Below are 20,781 nucleotides of genomic sequence, written 5' to 3'. Positions count from 1 at the left end.
ATATAGGAACAGATAGGGATCTGTGTGGAGAGAACTCCCAGTTAGGCAGTTACTATAGTGAAGGAGAAACCTAGTCACTGAAAGGCTTGACATTCCACTGGGGATTTAGTGACTCTGGGGAAAATGCTACTAAGGCTAACCTGAGTCCAGCGATTGACTACCACCTCCTCAATCTGGTGTCTGAACAAGAGCTCAAATGCTGGGTTACAAAAGTAGTGATTACAATTGATTAGCTTGCTCACATTGTAGTAAGGCCTAGGAGTCAAGTGTTTGAACTGTAGTGGAGGTAAGTTTCCACCTATCATTTTGTTAACGGATAGTAATAGACCAAAACCTCAGCCGGTTTTCAGTCTCATTACCTACAACCTGCATAAACATGTTTACTACCTTCACCTTTACCCCCCTCTAAAAACAGGTGGAAACTAAGTGAAAACCCGAAATCCTTTGTCCTAAACTGACTATATACCCGTTTTATTATTGCTTTATGACATCAGAGGGAAAGTTTCAAACATGACAATTTATCACCGCTCTTTCCATCTCCTCTGGGCTTTTACAGCGTGCAGTAAAGCAGATCTGGCCTTTTGGAAACGTCCACTCGTCATCACAACGGTCTCCTCTAAACTACCTGTTCCATGCAGTCAATATTCCTACACTGCATGGTAGAATACAATAGAACTGTAATTGTCCATTTGGTCAGAAGACGTTTCCATAAAGACGTTTTTGGAAACACTTTGAATGAAAGGGCAATGCATGCATCTAAGCTAATTACCTACCTATTAGTATGGGCATGTAAAAACAGCAAAATAACCGATGAGAGAAAATAACTAGGGACGCAAAACCTGTTTGATCTGACAGATTAACAACTGAAAGGTTAAGTGCTGAAAAGTTCAATAGCTAATCGTAATATCTTTTAGGTCAAAGCAATGCAGCGATTCACTACATATTTAGTATGCAGTTGTTAATATCAATGTGAAAGCTTGCTGAGGAAGAACACCACCGCAAGTTCATTTGAAGGTACAGTGTTTCATCTAATAGGTTTATGCGCAATATAAACATAATGTAATGCACTAACAACAAAAGCCAAATTCATCATAGTCATGAATATGCACAGCCCTGCGTCAACTCACATTAATATTTCTCAACTAGTAACATTTCACTATCAAACATTCTCCAATTTTAAAACCACCATAAACACACATCAAAATGTAGCAATAGTGGCTGCAGTGTAACATACCTAAAGCGTTAATTTAAAGTAAACTGTTCTTACACCTGGAGAGTGGGGAGAAAAGTCCCAACTGAGATGACTAACACACTGAAAGACACAGGCATATTAAGCCGTGGTGTGACTCGTCAGTTTGGGCCGGAGGAAGGAATGTTGGAGGTTGGAGCTGATGCTTGAGGCGATACCAGCAGGTGAATGTCCATCTTTCACCAAGTCTCTGATCACAGTAGGCCCAGAGGCCCGGAGAGTAGGTTCGACCCAGGAGGAGTGGACAGGAATACTAAAACAACCAATTTTGTTGGATGGGGACACCGGCTGAAAATACAACAAGCAGGGGATGGTGACAGGTCTATCCCTTACATACTATTGAAGTCACAGACAGTATAACATTATGGGGATGGACATTAAGCTGTTATGACTGCTGCTCCTTCCAAACAGTGTGCCTCCAGGACACAATCTGACCACATGGGGACTGTCAATGAGATCAGAACTATGACTGGTTTGGTACTATGACGTCAGTCCATCCAGAGATAGATAGTAAGATAGCATGGTATTTCAAACTCTCTCTTGACTGATGTAGAGATTTGGTTATGGCTCATGAGAATATAAATACCTTATCAGGAACTAAGACTAAATCCATCCACAGTACTTATTGCTTTGTACATAGAAAGGTGACAGTATTTGTGAATGAGTGTGGAGAAGGCATCACCAGGGCCCAGTTATCTATCTAGATTTCACCTATCGGATAGGATTAAATGCATAGAAATAGAATGAATAGAACATAGTAATTATTGACTTGAATTGGGACACCCGTTCTATTCATTTAAATGGTATCCGATTGCCAAAATCCGGCCAGATAACTTTTGAAAAACTGAGCCTAGGGACTCTAGATGAGCTGAAAGGATCGGCCACTTCCCTAATCCGGCATTTGGCAGGCAGACTCAATTCCCAGGAGATTATCTGGATAATCCTGCCCCAGGGGAATTCTGTTCAGTAAACAAAGCCTGACATTAGTTCTGCTGACTACTAGAGACGTTCGACTAACTGCACCTCCCAACAAATTATTTTCTGAACTCTGTACTCAAAGCACTGACTGTTTGTAAAACAACTGGAAGTGACAGATGGTGTTGGTCAGAGGAACTGTAAGGGTTTTGTTCAATGGCTGGATTATTGTCCTTCATTGTTAGTCTAGGATACCGGATTTCAACTACAGAGTATAGATACGCATAGTATAGATCTTAATTTGATCACCCTGTTGCAGGAGAACTTTCCTGCAATGCATGACATTTAAAACTCGTGGACTATTTGGGGTTCAAAAAGGTTTAGTAATTCCACAATGAAATTTCAGACTTGATTTTCCCTTACGAAATATGTATTTACCCCTACAAAAATGTAGGTGAATTATAATCCACTTTTCCTGTTGCAAACTGTCTCAAATTAAGATCCTACATCTGCAATAGACTGCCCTTTGGCCTGGTCTCCTTTGTAAAGCTCAATGGAACATCCGGATGCAATAATAGAATAGAGTAGTAGCCTCTATCTCCAGGAATAGTGTCTGGGCAAAGTGGGCATCACATCATAGCATGCTACCAGATCACACACACAATGTCAAGGGCTGCTGCTAGCCGCAATGAAGATAGGTGCTATTCGGAAAACCCTGTGTCGAACAACGGGCCCCTATTTAGAGAGCTGGGTGATCCCTGATAAGCTAAGCTACCAAGGTGTAAATACCATTTCCATATAGCATATCAAACTTATAGCCATATTATTTTATTGCCATTGTCTTTCTATCGTCTGCTTTCCTTTGTTGACAGACCGGTATTATTATTATTATTATAATAATAAAGCGAAGTCAATAATGGTGTGTGTCTTACAGCACTTGGCAACCAGCCGTCTGCTAGCATGGCGGGAATACAAGAGAGAGAAGGGAAAATGTGACAGCTACGGTGGAACTCTTGGGAAGAGTCTAAAATAAACACTCAAAAAAGGTCAGAGGTCACCGTCCTCTGACATCCATCAGAGATGGGTTAGGTAGAGGGTATGGTGGACAGTGAAATTGTAAAAGTGAGTTCTTAAGAATTATCTTCCTTTACCTGGCTTGTGTGTGTGTGTGTGTGGCATCTTTTTATTTTATAGGTGCAATATGCAGAAATCGCTCTGCCATTTCCTGGTTGCTAAAATTCTAATAGTTAGTCTAATTTTAGTTTATGTGACCAAACAAGCAATGTATAGTGTAGAGAATCATTATACCATCTAAACCGCTGTGAAATATCTTATGAAAATACAAAAAAATATGTTCTGTTTGAAGCCGGTGTTTGAAACAGAAAGTAAAATTCACAACAACGAAAGGTAAGAACGGGAAGCATAGAAATAATGCACCTAGAACATATCTACCACTTCTTAGAGTTGAGAATGACACATTTCTATGTGAATTTTGTTGTGTCCCCCAAACAGTTACATATTGCAGCTTTAAGTGTGTGCAGGTCTAGATGTTCCTTGAGGACAATTCCCTCTAGCTCAACCTCTGCATGGACATGTCTCAGTGACCACTAAAGAATGTGGGTGTGTCTCCTAGGACACAGGGAGTACATCACTCTCCTCCTTGTGTTCAGCGTATACCCTTTAATTAGGTTGCGCTGACCTCTGACCTTTTCATTTAGCTTCCACCGCAAAGGGTCACTGAAGGTCAAGGAACCCAAGCAGGAAGTTGGACCGACCTCACCTAGCGGTTTTGTGATGTGGAGACAAGTTCAGGAAGTGAACACGTGAGGTGTGTGTAGTATTATACAAACTAGATCTGACTGACCTCTGGACCAGATAGCAGTGGTAAATGCACTGCCGATATGACTAATGGGTTGGGGTATGGTTTCAGGTCACATAAAGGAGAGATACTTCCTTTCATAAAGAGAGGCATAGTATAGTGTGTAAAAATATCACGGACCAGGGCTAGCAATAGATACTCAAATCAATGTCTCAATTATAATCCCTTGTATTCTACAGAAAGCTAATGAACAAGGCTAATCAGTTTACTACGCAACAAGAGTTTGATAACAATGGAAGGCTATATTTTAGGAGACTATATGAGTATGATTAAACAGCTAAACTATAACTCAAACACAGAGTGAGAGAGAGAAAGAGAGAAAGAGAGCGAGAAAGAGACAGTGGTTGGAGGAGGTTGTAGTTCCTCATTGGTTATAGATAGCTCTCAAGCATCTGTTTGACTTGACCCCATTTGTCAATGTTTCAGCTTCTTCTACAAGGGCAAGCCATGACCACATAATGGGGCTTGCTTTCAAAACAACCTGCCTCTAAATTGTTTGGAAAGCCATGTCCTCTAGCACAGGCTACACATGAAGGTTGACATGGTGTTAACATTGGTGGAGATCCATAATAGTCAAAGAGCCTAACGGTATCTAAACTAGCTAAGGGGTTATCTGAATTTTGTCTTTGATTGACTTGTATACTTAGGGTTGTTATAGCAAACAACTGCCGCTAAATCAACTGGCTGAACTAGCAAATGTCTTTTTCACTCAGTTATTGGATTTTTCACAAGATGAATTTGACACCCAGGTTGCTCTGACCTCTGCCACAGAAAGTGATAGTGTTTCAATAGCGAGCAGCTAGCTAGCTACATTAGCTACATTCCACCCACACCAGCAGCTGTGTACGGTACTGTGAGGCAGGGCTGCATTCTAACGTTTAAATATAGTAATGGTTAAATACACTAATGGTTTCACTGAGTGTTGGTAAAACATTTTTTTTAATAAATAAAAAAAACAGGAAAAGGGCGAAGGGCTACAACCAGGTCATGACAGATGCAAAGCTAACAGGAAGCCTTGGGTGAGCCAAATGTTTATAGTACATTAATTAGCACCTGTAAGTGGCCCTCTTGTAAATTTACCCTCTTGCATTCTAAACACATTTAGATCTTCCGAAACATGCCTGACCGCTAAAGCCTAAGGAAAAGACAGCTGGGTTGCAGTTGTAGGAAGTGTTTCTGTCTACCAAAAAAAGTGAATATACCCCCACGTGGAATAGTTATTTATTTATTTAACCTTTATTAAACTAGGCAAGTCAGTAAAGAACAAATTATAATTTACAATGACGGCCTACCAAAAGGCACAAGTCCTCCTGCAGGGACAAGGGCTGGGATTAAAAATAAAAATTGGACAAAAACACACATCACGACAAGAGAGAAAACACAGCACTACATAAAGAGAGACCTAGGACAACACAGCACGGTAGCAACACAACATGGAAGCAGCACAAAACATGGTACAAACATTATTGGCACAGACAACAGCACAAAGGTTAAGAAGGTAGAGACAACAATACATCACACAAAGCAGCCACAACTGTCAGTAAGTGTCAGTAACTGTCATTCAATTCAAAGATTGAATAAACAGTGCATTCGGAAAGCATTCAGACCCCTTAACTTGTTCCACATTTGTTACTTTACAGCCTTATTCTAAAATGGATTACATTTTATCCCATCAATCTACACACAATACCCCATAATGACAAAGAAAACAGGTTTTAGAAATGTATTAGGAAAATAATTTACTTACATAAGTATTCAGACCCTTCTCTATGAGACTCAACTTTGCTCAGGTGCATCCTGTTTCCATTGATCATCCTTGAAATGTTTCTACAACTTCATTTGAGTCTACCTATAGTAAACTCAATTGATTGGACATGATTTGGAAAGGCACACACCTGTCTATATAAGGTCCCACAGTTGACAGTGCACTTCAGAGCAAAAACCAAGCCATGATGTAGAAGGAATTGTCCGTAGAGCTCTGAGACAGGATTGTGTCGAGGCAGAGATCTGGGGAATGATACCACCAAGACTTTTCCTAGAGCTGGCCGTCTGGCCAAACTGAGCAATCGGGGGAAAAGGGCCTTGGTTAGGGAGGTGACCAAGAACCTATGGTAACTCTGAACTCCAGAGTTCCTCTATGGAGATGGGAGAAACTTCCAAAAAGGCAACCACCTCTGCAGCACTTCACCAATCAGGCCTTTATGGTAAAATGTCCAGAAGGAAGCCACTCCTCAGTAAGGCACATGACAGCCCATTTGGAGTTTGGACTCTCAGACCATGAGAAACAAGATTCTCTGGTCTGATGAAACCAAGATTGAACTCTTTGGCCTGAATGCCTAGAAGAAACTTGGCACCATCCCTACGGTGAAGCATGGTGGTGGCAGCATCATGCTGTAGAAATGTTTATCAGCAGCATGACTGTGAGACTAGTCAGGATCGAGGGAAAGATGAACGAAGCAAATAACAGAGATCCTTGATGAAAACCTGCACCAGAGCGCTCCGGACCTCAGACTGGGGGCGAAGGTTCACCGTCCAGCAGGAATGGCTTCAGGACATGTCTCTGAATGTCGTTGAGTGGCCCAGCCAAAGCCCAAACTTCAAACTGATCAAAAATCTCTGGAGAGACCTGAAAATAGCTGTTCAGCGACGCTCCCCATCCAACCTGACAGAGCTTGAGAGGATCTGCAGAGAAGAAAGGGAGAAACTCCCCAAATACAGATGTGCGACGCTTGTTGCTTCATACCTAAGAAGACATGAGGCTGTAATCGCTGCCAAAGGTGCTTCAACAAAGTACAGAGTAAAGGGTCTGCATACTTGTGTAAAATGTGATATTTCAGTTATTTGAATTTTTTGCTAACATTTCTAAAAACCTGTTTTTGCTTTGTCATTATGGGGTATTGTGTGTAGATTGATGAGGACAAAAAACAATTTAATCAATTTTAGAATAAGGCTGTAACGTAACAAAATGTGGAAAAAGTCAAGGGGTCTGTATAATTTCCGAATGCACTGTACATGTACAGTACTAGTCAAAAGTTGACACCTACACCAACTTTATTTTTACTATTTTCTACATTGTAGAATAATAGTGAAGACATCAAAACTATGAAATAACACATATGGAATCATGTAGTAACCAGAAAAGTGTTAAAAATATATAATTATTGGCATTCTCTCAACCAGCTTCACCTAGAATGCTTTTCCAACAGTCTAGAAGGAGTTCCCACATATGCTTGCCTAGTTGTTGGCTGCTTTTCCTTCACTCTGCGGTCCAACTCATCCCAAACCATCTCAATTGGGGGTGAGATCGGGTGATTGTGGAGGCCAGGTCATCTGATGCAGCACTCCATCACTCTCCTCATTGGTCAAATAGCCCTTACACAGCCTGGAAGTGTGTTGGGTTATTGTCCTGTTGAAAAACAAATGAAAGTCCCACTATGCACAAACCAGATGGGACGGCGTATTGCTGCAGAATGCTGTGGTAGCCTTGCTGGTTATGTGTGTCTTGAATTCTAAATAAATCAGAGACAGGGTCACCTGCAAAGCAACCCCCACACCATCGAACCTCCTCCTCCATGCTTCACGGTGGGAACCAGACATGCAGAGATCATCCGTTCACCTACTCTACGTCTCACAGAGAGCAGAGGTAACGCTGGGTCTTCCTTTCCTGTGGCGGTCCTTATGAGAGCCAGTTTCATCATAGCGCTTGATGGTTTTTGTGACTGCACTTGAAGAAACTTTCAAAGTTCTTGAAATGTTCCGTATTGACTGACCTTCATGTCTTAAAGTAATGGACTATAATTTATTTGCTTATTTGAGCGGTTCTTGCCATAATATGGACTTGGTCTTTTACCAAATAGGGCTATATCTATATACCACCCCTACCTTGTCACAACACAACTAATTGACTCAAAGGCATTAAGAAGAAATTCCACAAATTAACAAGGCACACCTGTTAATTGAAATGCATTCCAGGTGACTACCTCATGGAGGTGGTTGAGAGAATGCCAAGAGTGTGCAAAGCTGTCATCAAGGCAAAGGGTGGCTACTTTGAAGAATCTCAAATATAAAATACATTTTGATTTGTTGAACACTTTTCTGGTTACTACATGATTCCATATGTGTTATTTCATAGTTTTGATGTCTTCACTATTATTCTACAATGTAGAAAATAGCAAAAATAAAGAAAAATCCTTGAATGAGTAGGTGTGTCTGGTCCTGTATATGTCAATAGATCCACTGTTACAATCCGGCCTGGATCAGCACCACAAATAGAGGCAAACAAACAAGGTGTGAGGACTTAGAGAAATCAACCATCTGTGATGGATGCAGCACAGCAACGTCAAGCACTGGAGGCTGCTGAGGGGAGGACGGCTCAAAAATAATGGCTGGAATGGAGTCAATGGAATGGTATCGAACACGTGGTTTCCATGTGGTTTATACCATTCCAATGACTTCATTCCAGCCATTACTTTGAGTCATCCTCCCCTCAGCAGCCAGTGACTTCAACGTAGGAGGGGACCCAGGCCAGTGTGTGTGTGTGTGTGAGAGAGTGTTTGCGGAGCCCAGCCAGCATAGGGCATGTCTGAAGGCCTTTAACTCATTATCTGAGCATCAAAGGGAACCTTGACTCTGCATCTCTCAACACACTGGCTGAGTAGAAACACAGAGACAGGGAGGCAATTCAAGACCTTCTGTGTTGCGCTGGTTTAAATAAGTAGGGCACAAGGGATTAAAGAAGGGGTGCACGAAATGTTGAGGGTAATGGCTTTACAAAATGAGATGTGGGGTGTCATTTGACAGTGTTGTGTGATAAACAATGACTATGAAGATGCTCATTATGTGGTCTTTCAGTCAGTAATGGAATTTAGGGATTACAAGTTGACATCAGGTCAGGAATTCATGTTAAACCAGATGCATGCATTTCATGATCAAAGAAATGTGTTTTGACAGAACATTAGCAAACAGTAACATCCAGAGGCTGTATATAACAGTATCACATTAAAAAAAGCTAGATGCCAGAGACGCCATTTTGTCATAGGGCTTTTGGGACCCTCAGACAGTTAAGTACCATCAACACTGAAACCTGACTCCACGCTCTCCACCTTCAAACTTCGGTCACAGGCAGCAGTCAACCACCAACACAAACTTGTGTGTTTTAATCTCATTCAAACACAATAAGTGTTTCATTTCATGGCTATATACTGTAATAACTAGATCAATGTCAGGGTAGAGGACTACTCGTGCTATGTGAGCCACATAATACGACCTAATACTAATCTAACATTAGAAATATCAGTCTGCAGATACATGCAGCTGTTGTCATATTACACAACCTGAGCTGGTCTATTGTTGAATGATTCTCAGTGTGGAGCCCTGCACAATGTCTAACTCAGTTGGTGAGCCAGGGCAGAGAGCACACTGCTTATGTAATGGTTTGGGGAATCAAGCTTGTCTGATGAGTAGCTGCCTGAGGCCTGAAGAATTGTGTTAGCTCCCCAAGCGAATGCTTAGGCTTTTAGCTTAGTGGGCTAACATTGTTGTGTTGCGCAGGACACAAGAGGCAGATTTGGAATCAGCTGACACCAGGTGTTTCTGTCCAGTGTGTGTGTGTGTGCGTGTGTGTAAGGGGCCTTTCCAGCCTGCCTTTCCACTAGTCCATCCCTGTGATAAAACATCAAGCCAGTCAGGTGACATGACAGAGCCCTGTCATCTCCATCACCACATCAAAACACACATGCAGGAAACGCCACCCAGCAGCACCCAGCCACTGTTATTACTGAGCGCAGGCCCCCTCCTACACTGCCATAGAGCCATTGGGACATCCAAAATGGTGGTCTCAAACCCCAAAATGGAGGTCTGGTTTATTTTTTATTACTGGGGACAGCATTGCCACTACATAAACAAGAACAATATTTATTTTGGAGCCGATGAATGACAAATAGACCTGTTCATAAGCACATGAGATATAATCTGACCCTTGACCTCTGAGTCTTACACAGCCTTGCCCTGTCTTTGAACCTGTGTGTCCAATCACATCGAACGAAAACCCCTCTCGAACAATAAAATAGCCCACACTAATTACTAGCTAGGCTAGTCCACATTTTCTCCACTCTCTCTCTGGACCGACGGTCTATTCCAGTCAAATTTATGATAACCCCCGTGAGCTGACGGCATGAAAGCAAACCCAATTAGAAAATAACACAGCCGGCCTAACCAGCTAATTATGCTGTTTCATGAGCTGTCAGGTCATGTCCATTATCTCCCCTGGATGGGGGAGACAAGAGACCTTTCAAGTGCAGGCTTTCCAGCTTGCTCATCACTACCTAAACCAGGTGGAAGGAAGAAAGGACTGGTTGTTTCTTTTCTCTTTCTTTCCTTTTTATGTCTCCTTCAAGGTTGATTCATTCTGTTATCTATGCATCTAAAGCACAAAATAGACAGCTTTTGTTATTGTTTATGAGCAAGGCCCAGCTTGCCTTCCAAGAAGGGCATTTTCTCCTCATGCTAAATGTGAAATCCACAACTGAAGCAGCTGTATCATCCAGTCTTTTCCACTGTATTGAGAATATAGAGTTAATAACTACAATTCAACAGTGAGAATAATAGGCTGCACTCTTAGAAAAAAGGTGCTATCTAGAACCTAAAATGGTTCTTCGGCTGTCCCCATATAGGACAGGGGTGTCAAACTCATTCCATGGAGGGCCTAGTGTCTGCTGGTTTTTCCTTTCAATTAAGACCTAGACAACCAGGTTGACATTAATTAATCAATTAAGTACAAAGGAGGAGCGAAAATCCTCGGCCCTCCGTGGAATGAGTTTGACACGTGCCATAGGAGAACCCTTTGAAGAACCCTTTTGTGTTCCATGTAGAATGTTTCCACAAAGGGTTTTACATGGAACTCAAAAGGGTTCTACCTGAAAACACAATGAGTTCTACCTGGAACCAAAAAGGGTTCTCCTATGGGGACAGCCAAATAACCCATTTGGAACCCTTTTTTCTATGAGTGTAGCTACCAAGCCTATCAGTGGGCATACTTTCTTTCCATTGCCGAAATATAAATCATGCCGCTGTAGTTGCCGTGATCCAATACCACTCCCCCAGTGTGAAACTCTAAACCATATCAATGACCTGCTGCTAGAAGGTATCCCTGGTAGACTCAGCTCCCACTGTTTGTGTAAGTCAAACGAAAGTTCTGGAAGGCAATGGTATAGGAGCAATTACGTACCAGAATCTCCAGGAACTAAAATGTTAAACGGTGTGTATATGTGATAATATACAACTGTGACATAGGTAAATATAAAACATGTTATTTTAACAGCTGTACATGGCTACATTACACATGTAGGATTATTAACGTCGTCATATATTATCTACGGTTAGTTATTCTCCATCTACATGGTCAACTCTGGACTCCGACGATTCTGTTAAATACATATGTACAGTGCCTTGCGAAAGTATTCGGCCCCCTTGAACTTTGCGACCTTTTGCCACATTTCAGGCTTCAAACATAAAGATATAAAACTGTATTTTTTTGTGAAGAATCAACAACAAGTGGGACACAATCATGAAGTGGAAGGACATTTATTGGATATTTCAAACTTTTTTAACAAATCAAAAACTGAAAAATTGGGCGTGCAAAATTATTCAGCCCCCTTAAGTTAATACTTTGTAGCGCCACCTTTTGCTGCGATTACAGCTGTAAGTCGCTTGGGGTATGTCTCTATCAGTTTTGCACATCGAGAGACTGAAATGTTTTCCCATTCCTCCTTGCAAAACAGCTCGAGCTCAGTGAGGTTGGATGGAGAGCATTTGTGAACAGCAGTTTTCAGTTCTTTCCACAGATTCTCGATTGGATTCAGGTCTGGACTTTGACTTGGCCATTCTAACACCTGGATATGTTTATTTTAGATTTTGCTTTATGTTTTCGATCATTGTCTTGTTGGAAGACAAATCTCCGTCCCAGTCTCAGGTCTTTTGCAGACTCCATCAGGTTTTCTTCCAGAATGGTCCTGTATTTGGCTCCATCCATCTTCCCATCAATTTTAACCATCTTCCCTGTCCCTGCTGAAGAAAAGCAGGCCCAAACCATGATGCTGCCACCACCATGTTTGACAGTGGGGATGGTGTGTTCAGCTGTGTTGCTTTTACGCCAAACATAACGGTTTGCATTGTTGCCAAAAAGTTCAATTTTGGTTTCATCTGACCAGAGCACCTTCTTCCACATGTTTGGTGTGTCTCCCAGGTGGCTTGTGGCAAACTTTAACCGACACTTTTTATGGATATCTTTAAGAAATGGCCTTCTTGCCACTCTTCCATAAAGGCCAGATTTGTGCAATATACGACTGATTGTTGTCCTATGGACAGAGTCTCCCACCTCAGCTGTAGATCTCTGCAGTTCATCCAGAGTGATCATGGGCCTCTTGGCTGCATCTCTGATCAGTCTTCTCCTTATATGAGCTGAAAGTTTAGAGGGACGGCCAGGTCTTGGTAGATTTGCAGTGGTCTGATACTCCTTCCATTTCAATATTATCGCTTGCACAGTGCTCCTTGGGATGTTTAAAGCTTGGGAAATCTTTTTGTATCCAAATCCGGCTTTAAACTTCTTCACAACAGTATCTCGGACCTGCCTGGTGTGTTCCTTGTTCTTCATGATGCTCTCTGCGCTTTTAACGGACCTCTGAGACTATCACAGTGCAGGTGTATTTATACGGAGACTTGATTACACACAGGTGGATTGTATTTATCATCATCATTAGTCATTTAGGTCAACATTGGATCATTCAGAGATCCTCACTGAACTTCTGGAGAGAGTTTGCTGCACTGAAAGTAAAGGGGCTGAATAATTTTGCACGCCCAATTTTTCAGTTTTTAATTTGTTAAAAAAGTTTGAAATATCCAATAAATGTCATTCCACTTCATGATTGTGTCCCACTTGTTGATTCTTCACAAAAAAATACAGTTTTATATCTTTATGTTTGAAGCCTGAAATGTGGCAAAAGGTCGCAAAGTTCAAGGGGGCCGAATACTTTCGCAAGGCACTGTAAATATATCACATGAAATGGATCCTGGGACAATGAGGTGCATGGGGCCTTGTGCACTGTAAAATACTCTGAACCAAGGTAGTAATTTCTTCAGAGAGTGGCTCTGTCTGAACCAATTATCCAATCCTCTAATTAACTAATTATGGCAGTCTGAAGGCAATGATTGTAATTATATACACAGCCACAGCATAGCCACCTTACTTGAAGCTAGCAAGACTTTCTCTCACGTTTTCTCCTACCTTAAAGACTGAGATTGGAGACATGTCAGTCGTCTTTAAGAATGACTATGGTTACACTGCATATTTGTGTACATGCATAGTGTACACATGCATGCCTGCATTATAAAAACATAAAAAGGCTCATAAAAATGTATCCATTAGTCCACTGCCTCTATTCTCCCCCTACTGACCCTCATTCCTGCTCAAACCATCCTGGAGGGGGGAGAGCGAGAGAAAGAAGAAATAAAGGAAGAGAGAGGGAGAAAAAGGGGAGACCCTGACTATTCTTCCCACCGGGATGGAGCAACGGGCTACCTCACAAATCCCCACGCTTCTTATCCAGCCTTTCCTAAATACCCAAAAAGGACAGGTTTTTCAGTGGTGCTAGGCAGTAGCCTTCTCTTCTAACTGCACTCTCCTACATGACCAAATTCATTCTGCTGTAAATGTAGTTTTATGAGACCTAATTCATTCTGCTGTAAATGTAGTTTTATGAGACCTAATTCATTCTGCTGTAAATGTAGTTTTGAGACCTAATTCATTCTGCTGTAAATGTAGTTTTATGAGGGATGGTCACTAGACATCCTTCTACATTATGTGATTCTACTATACTGTATGAGGAAATGTCAACACTACACGTCATCTTAAGGGTCACACAAACGCAGGCCAAGCAAAACTACTGACTGAGCGATAGAGAAAGAGGGGAGGAAGAGAGGGGTGAGAAAAAGTGAGGGACTGACAACCCCTGATGGACGTGAGATAACAGGGATTTGCTTTTTTGTGAAATTCAACGTGACCTGTGACTGTTAACAAGTTGCGTCTCGGCGGCGGGCCTAAGATCTGGGCCTATCATCGGCTGCTAAGAGCGGTGGATATCTCAGGTCTTCTGGGTCCAGGCCCTGTGGCGGCAGGCTTCAGAGAGAAGAGACACAGGTGCAGGGGGCTATAATTAGAACTTCCTGTCTGACTGACTGGCTAGCTGACTGGCTGAGAGGACCCAAGCTGCTGGGGTCTGTCTGAGGAATCTATCTGGAGTGCCTGATCGAAATGAGATAAGAGGCAGAGTTATGAGCAGAACAACTGTATGAGAGAGTATGAGTGGAAATCGGAAATGCATTGTTTAGCGGCAAGTGGGCAAATAGATCTTGAAGAGGGTTGGGAGCTGTTTGGTAGATTTGATGTGCAAGTTGTGGTTGTTTCCTTCTAACTGTATGACTTGTTCTTGTAGAGGCTAAACGACCTCTGTCCAATAAATTAGTTATAAAATTGCAGAGGTATAACAAATACGCCTACATGTGTCCCTCTCACTCAACCTGGAGCCTATATAATATATCCTCCCTCCCTATATATATCCTCCCTACACAAAAAAATTCAACTTTGATATATGCTGCAATATCTTATATCTGCAACTCAATGGAGAGTTGAGTCCAGATGCATCAACGACCATATATATATCAATGTGGATTAGCCTCGTCAAGAAGACTTAGGAAGATGGGAACCCATAATCTAATGCAGACTGATAGATAATTACCAGCGGTACTGGTAGATTGGTGGTTATGACGTCCTATTTATACTGCAATGTTAATTCAGGGAGACTGGTTCAGTAACATATCTGGCACTTCCAGCAGAAGTTGTTTGCGGCCTGCTGACCTGGCTGGTGGTGGGGTGGGGGGGCTGATCCGTTTACTAACACCTGAGCTGGGGAAGTAGTTCAGCAGCTGCAGGGGGGAGGTTGGGGGTCCGATGGGGGATTACCGTGGTTGTGAAGGGGCTGCAGATAAAGAAGGATCTCTTTTAGGCCGGGTTGTCCAGAGGAACCTCAGAGAAGCTGCTGGTTATGGCCCATCCTGAGAAAGTGTGTGAGAGAGAGAAGAAAGTGTGTGAGAAAAAGTGTGAGAGAGAAACAAAATAATGAGGAGACAGGGCATAGATGAAGTGATGACCGTGGGGAGTTTTAACCCTAGATCTATGGCTACATTTCACCTGCTAATGGTTACTGAAGGATGCTTGAGTAATGGCAGCAGACCTTTAGTCAGGATCCCTGCCAAAGTAGAACATTCAATACTGATGCGATGGTAGAACATGTGTTCTGAATCATATACTGTAGAACCATCTGACAGTAGTGGGACTAAACAATGGAATCCTACAGCCATCCTTACGAGTGACCCTAGAGCCATCCTTACGAGTGACCCTACAGCCATCCTTACGAGTGACCCTACAGCCATCCTTGCGAGGGACCCTACAGCCATCCTTACGAGGGACCCTACAGCCATCCTTACGAGTGACCCTACAGCCATCCTTACGAGTGACCCTACAGCCATCCTTGCGAGTGACCCTACAGCCATCCTTGCGAGGGACCCTACAGCCATCCTTACGAGTGACCCTACAGCCATCCTTACGAGTGACCCTACAGCCATCCTTACGAGTGACCCTACAGCCATCCTTACGAGTGACCCTACAGCCATCCTTACGAGTGACCCTACAGCCACAGTTTACAAATGTTTCATGCATTTTTGGACCGCTGAACGGATAAAAGGACAACTGGTGTTCTCTCTTGGTTTGAGCTCAGCGACATGTCTTAGTAAAGGGGAAGGGTCAAACACACACATCTGCTGCTAACCACTGCCTTTCACTTGCCATGGCTTGACCATATAGTGATGCTTTCCATCGGTTTTGACCAGACATTCAAAACTGACTCAAGTGTCCCCAGTGTGCGTTCATTTATGTTCCACTGCTGTGAGGAACGCCACTGCTATTAGAGCCCAACTGAATGTTGCTTTAGAAAACGACAGCTTGAACTAACTGCCGTGTTGAGTTGTTGGTTCAGTCTTCACCACCCAATTATAGAAGAATCCTTCACACTGAGATATGGACATAGTCTGGGAGTTGTGGTGCTATCACCATGCTGTGTTAATTACATTCTCCCCAGGAGAGGAATGTTCAAGGCATAGTAGAACACTTCTGTTCAACATTGTATCCCTGAGTCAATTACAGAGAAAGAGGATAAACCAATCGGTCTCGTATTTTCAAATAACGCAAAGAAGCGAAAAGAGGTGGGATTTGTTTAGGCCAGTTTTTTTAAACAGCGAGGAACAGTTTTCAATTAACGGCATCAATAGCCATAGATACCATGACGTTAGAAGATGTATACAAATGTTCAATGGAAATGTGTCTTCTTTACCCCAACCCGTCAGAAAGACACATACACACAGAGGTTGTAGCAGATATTGAACTATACCAACCTCTTGGAGTTGTTGAAGCGATCCTGGCGGTGATGCTGGTGTTGTTGTTGTTGCTCTCGTTGGCCTCCACTGACTCCACTAAGGTATTATTGGAGACAGTGTTCTCGTCATCAGTCTCCCCCGCTGGGGCCTCAGGGGCCACATCTCCAGGGGCCCCATCATCAGGTTTGTCCACAGGGCTGGCAGGCGGTGGGTAGTCAGAGATTTTCTCACTATCTGCTGCAGAGTGAGTACAGAGTTTAATCATGTCAGTGTCTTAACATATTATAGTCGAATTAAACACACAATATCTCTGAAGAGCTTGCCACAGCACATTTCAACACACCCATTAATGCATATACCTGTATTTAACACATGTTCACCCAAATTCCGACTAAGAAAGGCATATTTACCTTGCTCTGCAAGACTGTGCTTTGTCATTACCCCTAAGCATTACTATAATGATAGCATTTCCTATCTGAGTCTCCTGGCCTGCAGTGTTTCTCTTTCTGTTCCTACAAGAATGTTTCTGCCCACGTTGACTGTTGGGGGATTTCTCCTCTACTGAACCAGCTGATCCAGGCCCAGGCCTCTGGTTGGTCGCCTAATGAGGTCCTGATTACTGACCAGGCCTTGCTGGGAGAGCAGCACCACAGCTGGTTAAGAGCTGTGGGAAAGTATGCCCCCCTCGTTATTATCTTACCCAAGGTGATGGGGGGGGGGGGGGGGGGGGCTGAGGGGGATGGTGGGGACAAGGGCTGGGGAGGGGGGGGGAGGGTAACACCACTGCTGTTCTGGACATATCTGCAGCATTATTCAGATCTGTAAACCGCTATTTGTTAAGCACCATTGCTACCTCTTGTGAGGACAGACGCCGGGAAACCAGAAGCAAGTACAGGGAGTGAATATTTCATAGATAACAGACATGAAACAAAACACGGACAGCGTCTGGACAAGGGAAACATAACATTATTGCTGACACAGGGATCAAACGGCGGCTATGGAACCCTGACCTGTTCACCGGACGTTCTACCTGTCCCAGACCTGCTGTTTTCAACTCTCTAGAGACAGCAGAAGTGATAGAGAAACTCTGAATGATCGGCTATGAAAAGCCAACTGACATTTACTCCTGAGGTGCTGACCTGTTGCACCCTCGACAACCACCGTGATTGTTATCATTTGACCCTGCTGGTCATCGATGAACATTTGAAAATCTTGGTCATGTTCTGTTATACTCTCCACCCAGCACAGCCAAAAGAGGACTGGCCACCCCCCATTGTCTGGTTCCTCTCTAGGTTTCTTCCTAGGTTCTGGCCTTTCTAGGGAGTTTTTCCTAACCACCGTGCTCCTACACCTTGCTTGCTGTTTGGGGTTTTAGGCTGGGTTTCTGTACAGCACTTTGTACAGCTGATGTAAGAAGGGCTTTATAAATACATTTGATTGGATTTGATTGAATATATAGATAGGAGGCAATCAATAAAGTGATGAGTCCAGGTGAGTCCAATGAAGCGCTGATGTGTCACGTTCTAACCATAGTTCTTGTGTGTTTTCCTTGTTTTAGTGTTGGTCAGGACGTGAGCTGGGTGGGCATTCCTTGTGTGTCTAGTTTGTCTATTTCTATGTTTGGCCTGATATGGTTCTCAGAGGCAGGTGTTAGTCATTGTCTCTGATTGGGAACCATATTTAGGTAGCCTGTTTTGTGTTGGGTTCTCTGCACCAGATAGGACTGTTTTGGTTTTGCCACATTTGTTATTTTGTATTTGTGTATTTCTTATTAAAAAACATGAACTCTAACCACGCTGCATTTTGGTCCTCCTCTCCTTCACAGGAAGAAAGCCGTTACATGATGCCAGGTGGTGACAGGTGTGCGTAATGATGGGCAGCTCGGCACCCTCGAGTGCTAGAGAGGGGGAGCGGGAGCAGGCGTGACACTTCTGGCTACTGTGTGTGTGTACATGTTTTCCTACCTTATCAGGACCACAATGTCCTTTTCATGGCCTGAATTTGTTAAAATCCTATTTTTGGCTTAAGGGTTAGGTTTCGGGACTGGGGTAAAGGTTAGGTTTAGGAAACTAGGATTTTCAACAGGAATACATTTTTACCCCTCAAAATGTCCTGAAAATGCACTCAGTGGCTGGTTTCTAAAGCTAATCCCCGTCTTTAGTTCAGTTTCTTCCAGGCCTCCGACTCACTCAAAACCAACACGCTAATATACTGTCCAAGGAAATGTGGGAATGGAGAGTGAGATCTGTAATTAGCCTTGATGAGAGCTAAAGCAGTCTCTGGGTCCAGACTCCATAATTGAGAAAATAAAGTGTCAAGGTCGGTCGCCGGAGCAGTTGTTAGAGATTAAGGTCGTTTCAAGTCATCCATCACAGCTGGAGCCAAAGCTAAGAATGAGAGTGACAGGCAGAGGTACAAGTTGAGAGTGGCGGACTAATTAGAGGCCAAGGCATTGCTCTGCATGCTAGCAAGGATTAATGATAATGTTCGGGTTTTTCATAGTTTGTAAAATATGGTTACAAATATATACAGCACCAGTCAAACGTTTGGACACACCTACTCAATCAAGTATTTTTCTTTATTTTTTATTATTTTCTACATTGTAGAATAGTGAAGACATCGAAACTAGGAAATAACACATATGGAATCATGTAGTATCCAAAAAAAAGTGTTATACACACACACACATACATACACACACACACGCACACATTTTGATTTGTTTATTATTTATATATTTGAGATTCTTCAAAGTAGCCCTTTGCCTTGTTGACAGCTTTGCACACTCTTAGCATTCTCTCAACCAGCTTCATGAGGTAGTCACCTGGAATGCATTTCAATTAACAGGTGTGCCTTGTTTATTTGTGGAATTTCTTTCCTTATTGCATTTGAGCCAATCAGTTGTGTTGTGACAAGGTAAGGGTGGTATACAGAAGATAGCCCTATTTGGTTAAAGACCAAGTCCATGTTATGACAAGAACAGCTCAAACAAGCAAAGAGAAACGACAGTCCATCATTACTTTAAGACATGAAGGTCAGTCAATGCGGAAAATGTCAAGAACTTTTAAAGTTTCTTCAAGTGCAGTCGCAAAAACCTTCAAGCGCTACGATGAAACGGGCTCTCATGAGGACCGCCACAGGAAAGGAAGACCCAGAGTTAAGAAAGGATAAGTTCATTAGAGTTACCAGCCTCAGAAATTTCAGCCCCAAAAAATTCCTCAGAGTTCAAGTCAGACACATCTCAAAATCAGCTGTTCAGAGGAGACTGAGTGAATCTGACCTTCATGGTCGAATTGCTCAACAACAACAAAAAAACACTACTAAAAGGACAACAAGAAGAGATTTGCTTGGGCCAAGAAACACAAGCAATGGTCATTAGACCGGTGGAAATATGTCCTTTGGTCTGATGAGTCCACGTGCAATTTCTGGTTCTAACTGTGTCTTTGTGAGACGCAGAGTAGGTGAACGGATAATCTCTGCATGTGTGGTTCCCACCATGAAGCATGGAAGAGGTGTGATGGTGCTTTGCTGGTGACAATTCCGGTAATTTATATAGAATTCAAGGCACATTTAACCAACAAGGCTACCACAGCATTTTGCAGCAATACGCCGTCCCATCTGGTTTGCGCTTAATGGGATTATCATTTGTTTTTCAACAGGACAATGACCCAACACACCTCCAGGCTGTGTAAGGGCTATTTGACCAAGAAGGAGAGTGACGGAGTGCTGCATCAGATGACCTGGCCTCCAGTCACCCGACCTCAACCCAATTGAGATTGTTTGGGGTGATTTGGACCACAGAGTGAAGGAAAAGCAGCCAACAAGTGCTCAGCATATGTGGGAACGCCTTCAAGACTGTTGGAAAAGCATTCCAGGTAAAGCTGGTTGAGAGAATGCCAAGAGTGTGCAAAGCTGTCATCAAGGCAAAGGGTGGCTACTTTGAAGAATCTCCATGATTCCATATGTGTTATTTAATAGTTTTGATGTCTTCCCTATTATTCTACAATGTAGAAAATAGTACAAATAAAGAAAAACCCTTGAATGAGGAGGTGTTCTAAAACTTTTGACCAGTAGAGTGTGAGTGTGTGTGTGTGTGTGTGTGTGTACTTCCGCAAGCAGAGAACTCTTGAAAACAAGAATAGCAAAGTTTCTGCAGAGAACACATCTCCCTAAACAAGAGGTTCTTACAACATCGTACCAAGTAGGTAGTAACACAATCTAACCCTTACATCATGGTACTGAAAAACAATAGTAC

The 20,781-nt window shown here is 42.8% G+C and overlaps 1 protein-coding gene across 2 annotated transcripts in view; it reads right to left on the bottom strand.

Moving 5' to 3' along the window:
* The window catches only part of LOC110534534 (uncharacterized), a 33,601-nt gene that overhangs the window by 1,942 nt on the left and 10,878 nt on the right, over window positions 1-20,781 (bottom strand). For both annotated transcript variants that reach the window (XR_016483902.1, XM_036933655.2), the window contains exons 8-9: window positions 16,545-16,763; window positions 15,058-15,149 (exon numbers count right to left, since the gene is read on the bottom strand). Coding sequence is in view for 1 of the 2 variants with exons in the window: in XM_036933655.2 (XP_036789550.2) it covers window positions 15,097-15,149; window positions 16,545-16,763 (272 nt within the window). In the remaining variant the exon portion in view is untranslated. The remainder of the gene's footprint in view (window positions 1-15,057; window positions 15,150-16,544; window positions 16,764-20,781) is intronic.

Source organism: Oncorhynchus mykiss, chromosome 10 (genome assembly GCF_057628025.1).
Source record: "Oncorhynchus mykiss isolate SJ-2025 chromosome 10, ASM5762802v1, whole genome shotgun sequence".
NCBI lineage: Eukaryota > Metazoa > Chordata > Actinopteri > Salmoniformes > Salmonidae > Oncorhynchus > Oncorhynchus mykiss.
This window is presented reverse-complemented; position numbering and strand designations above follow the sequence as displayed.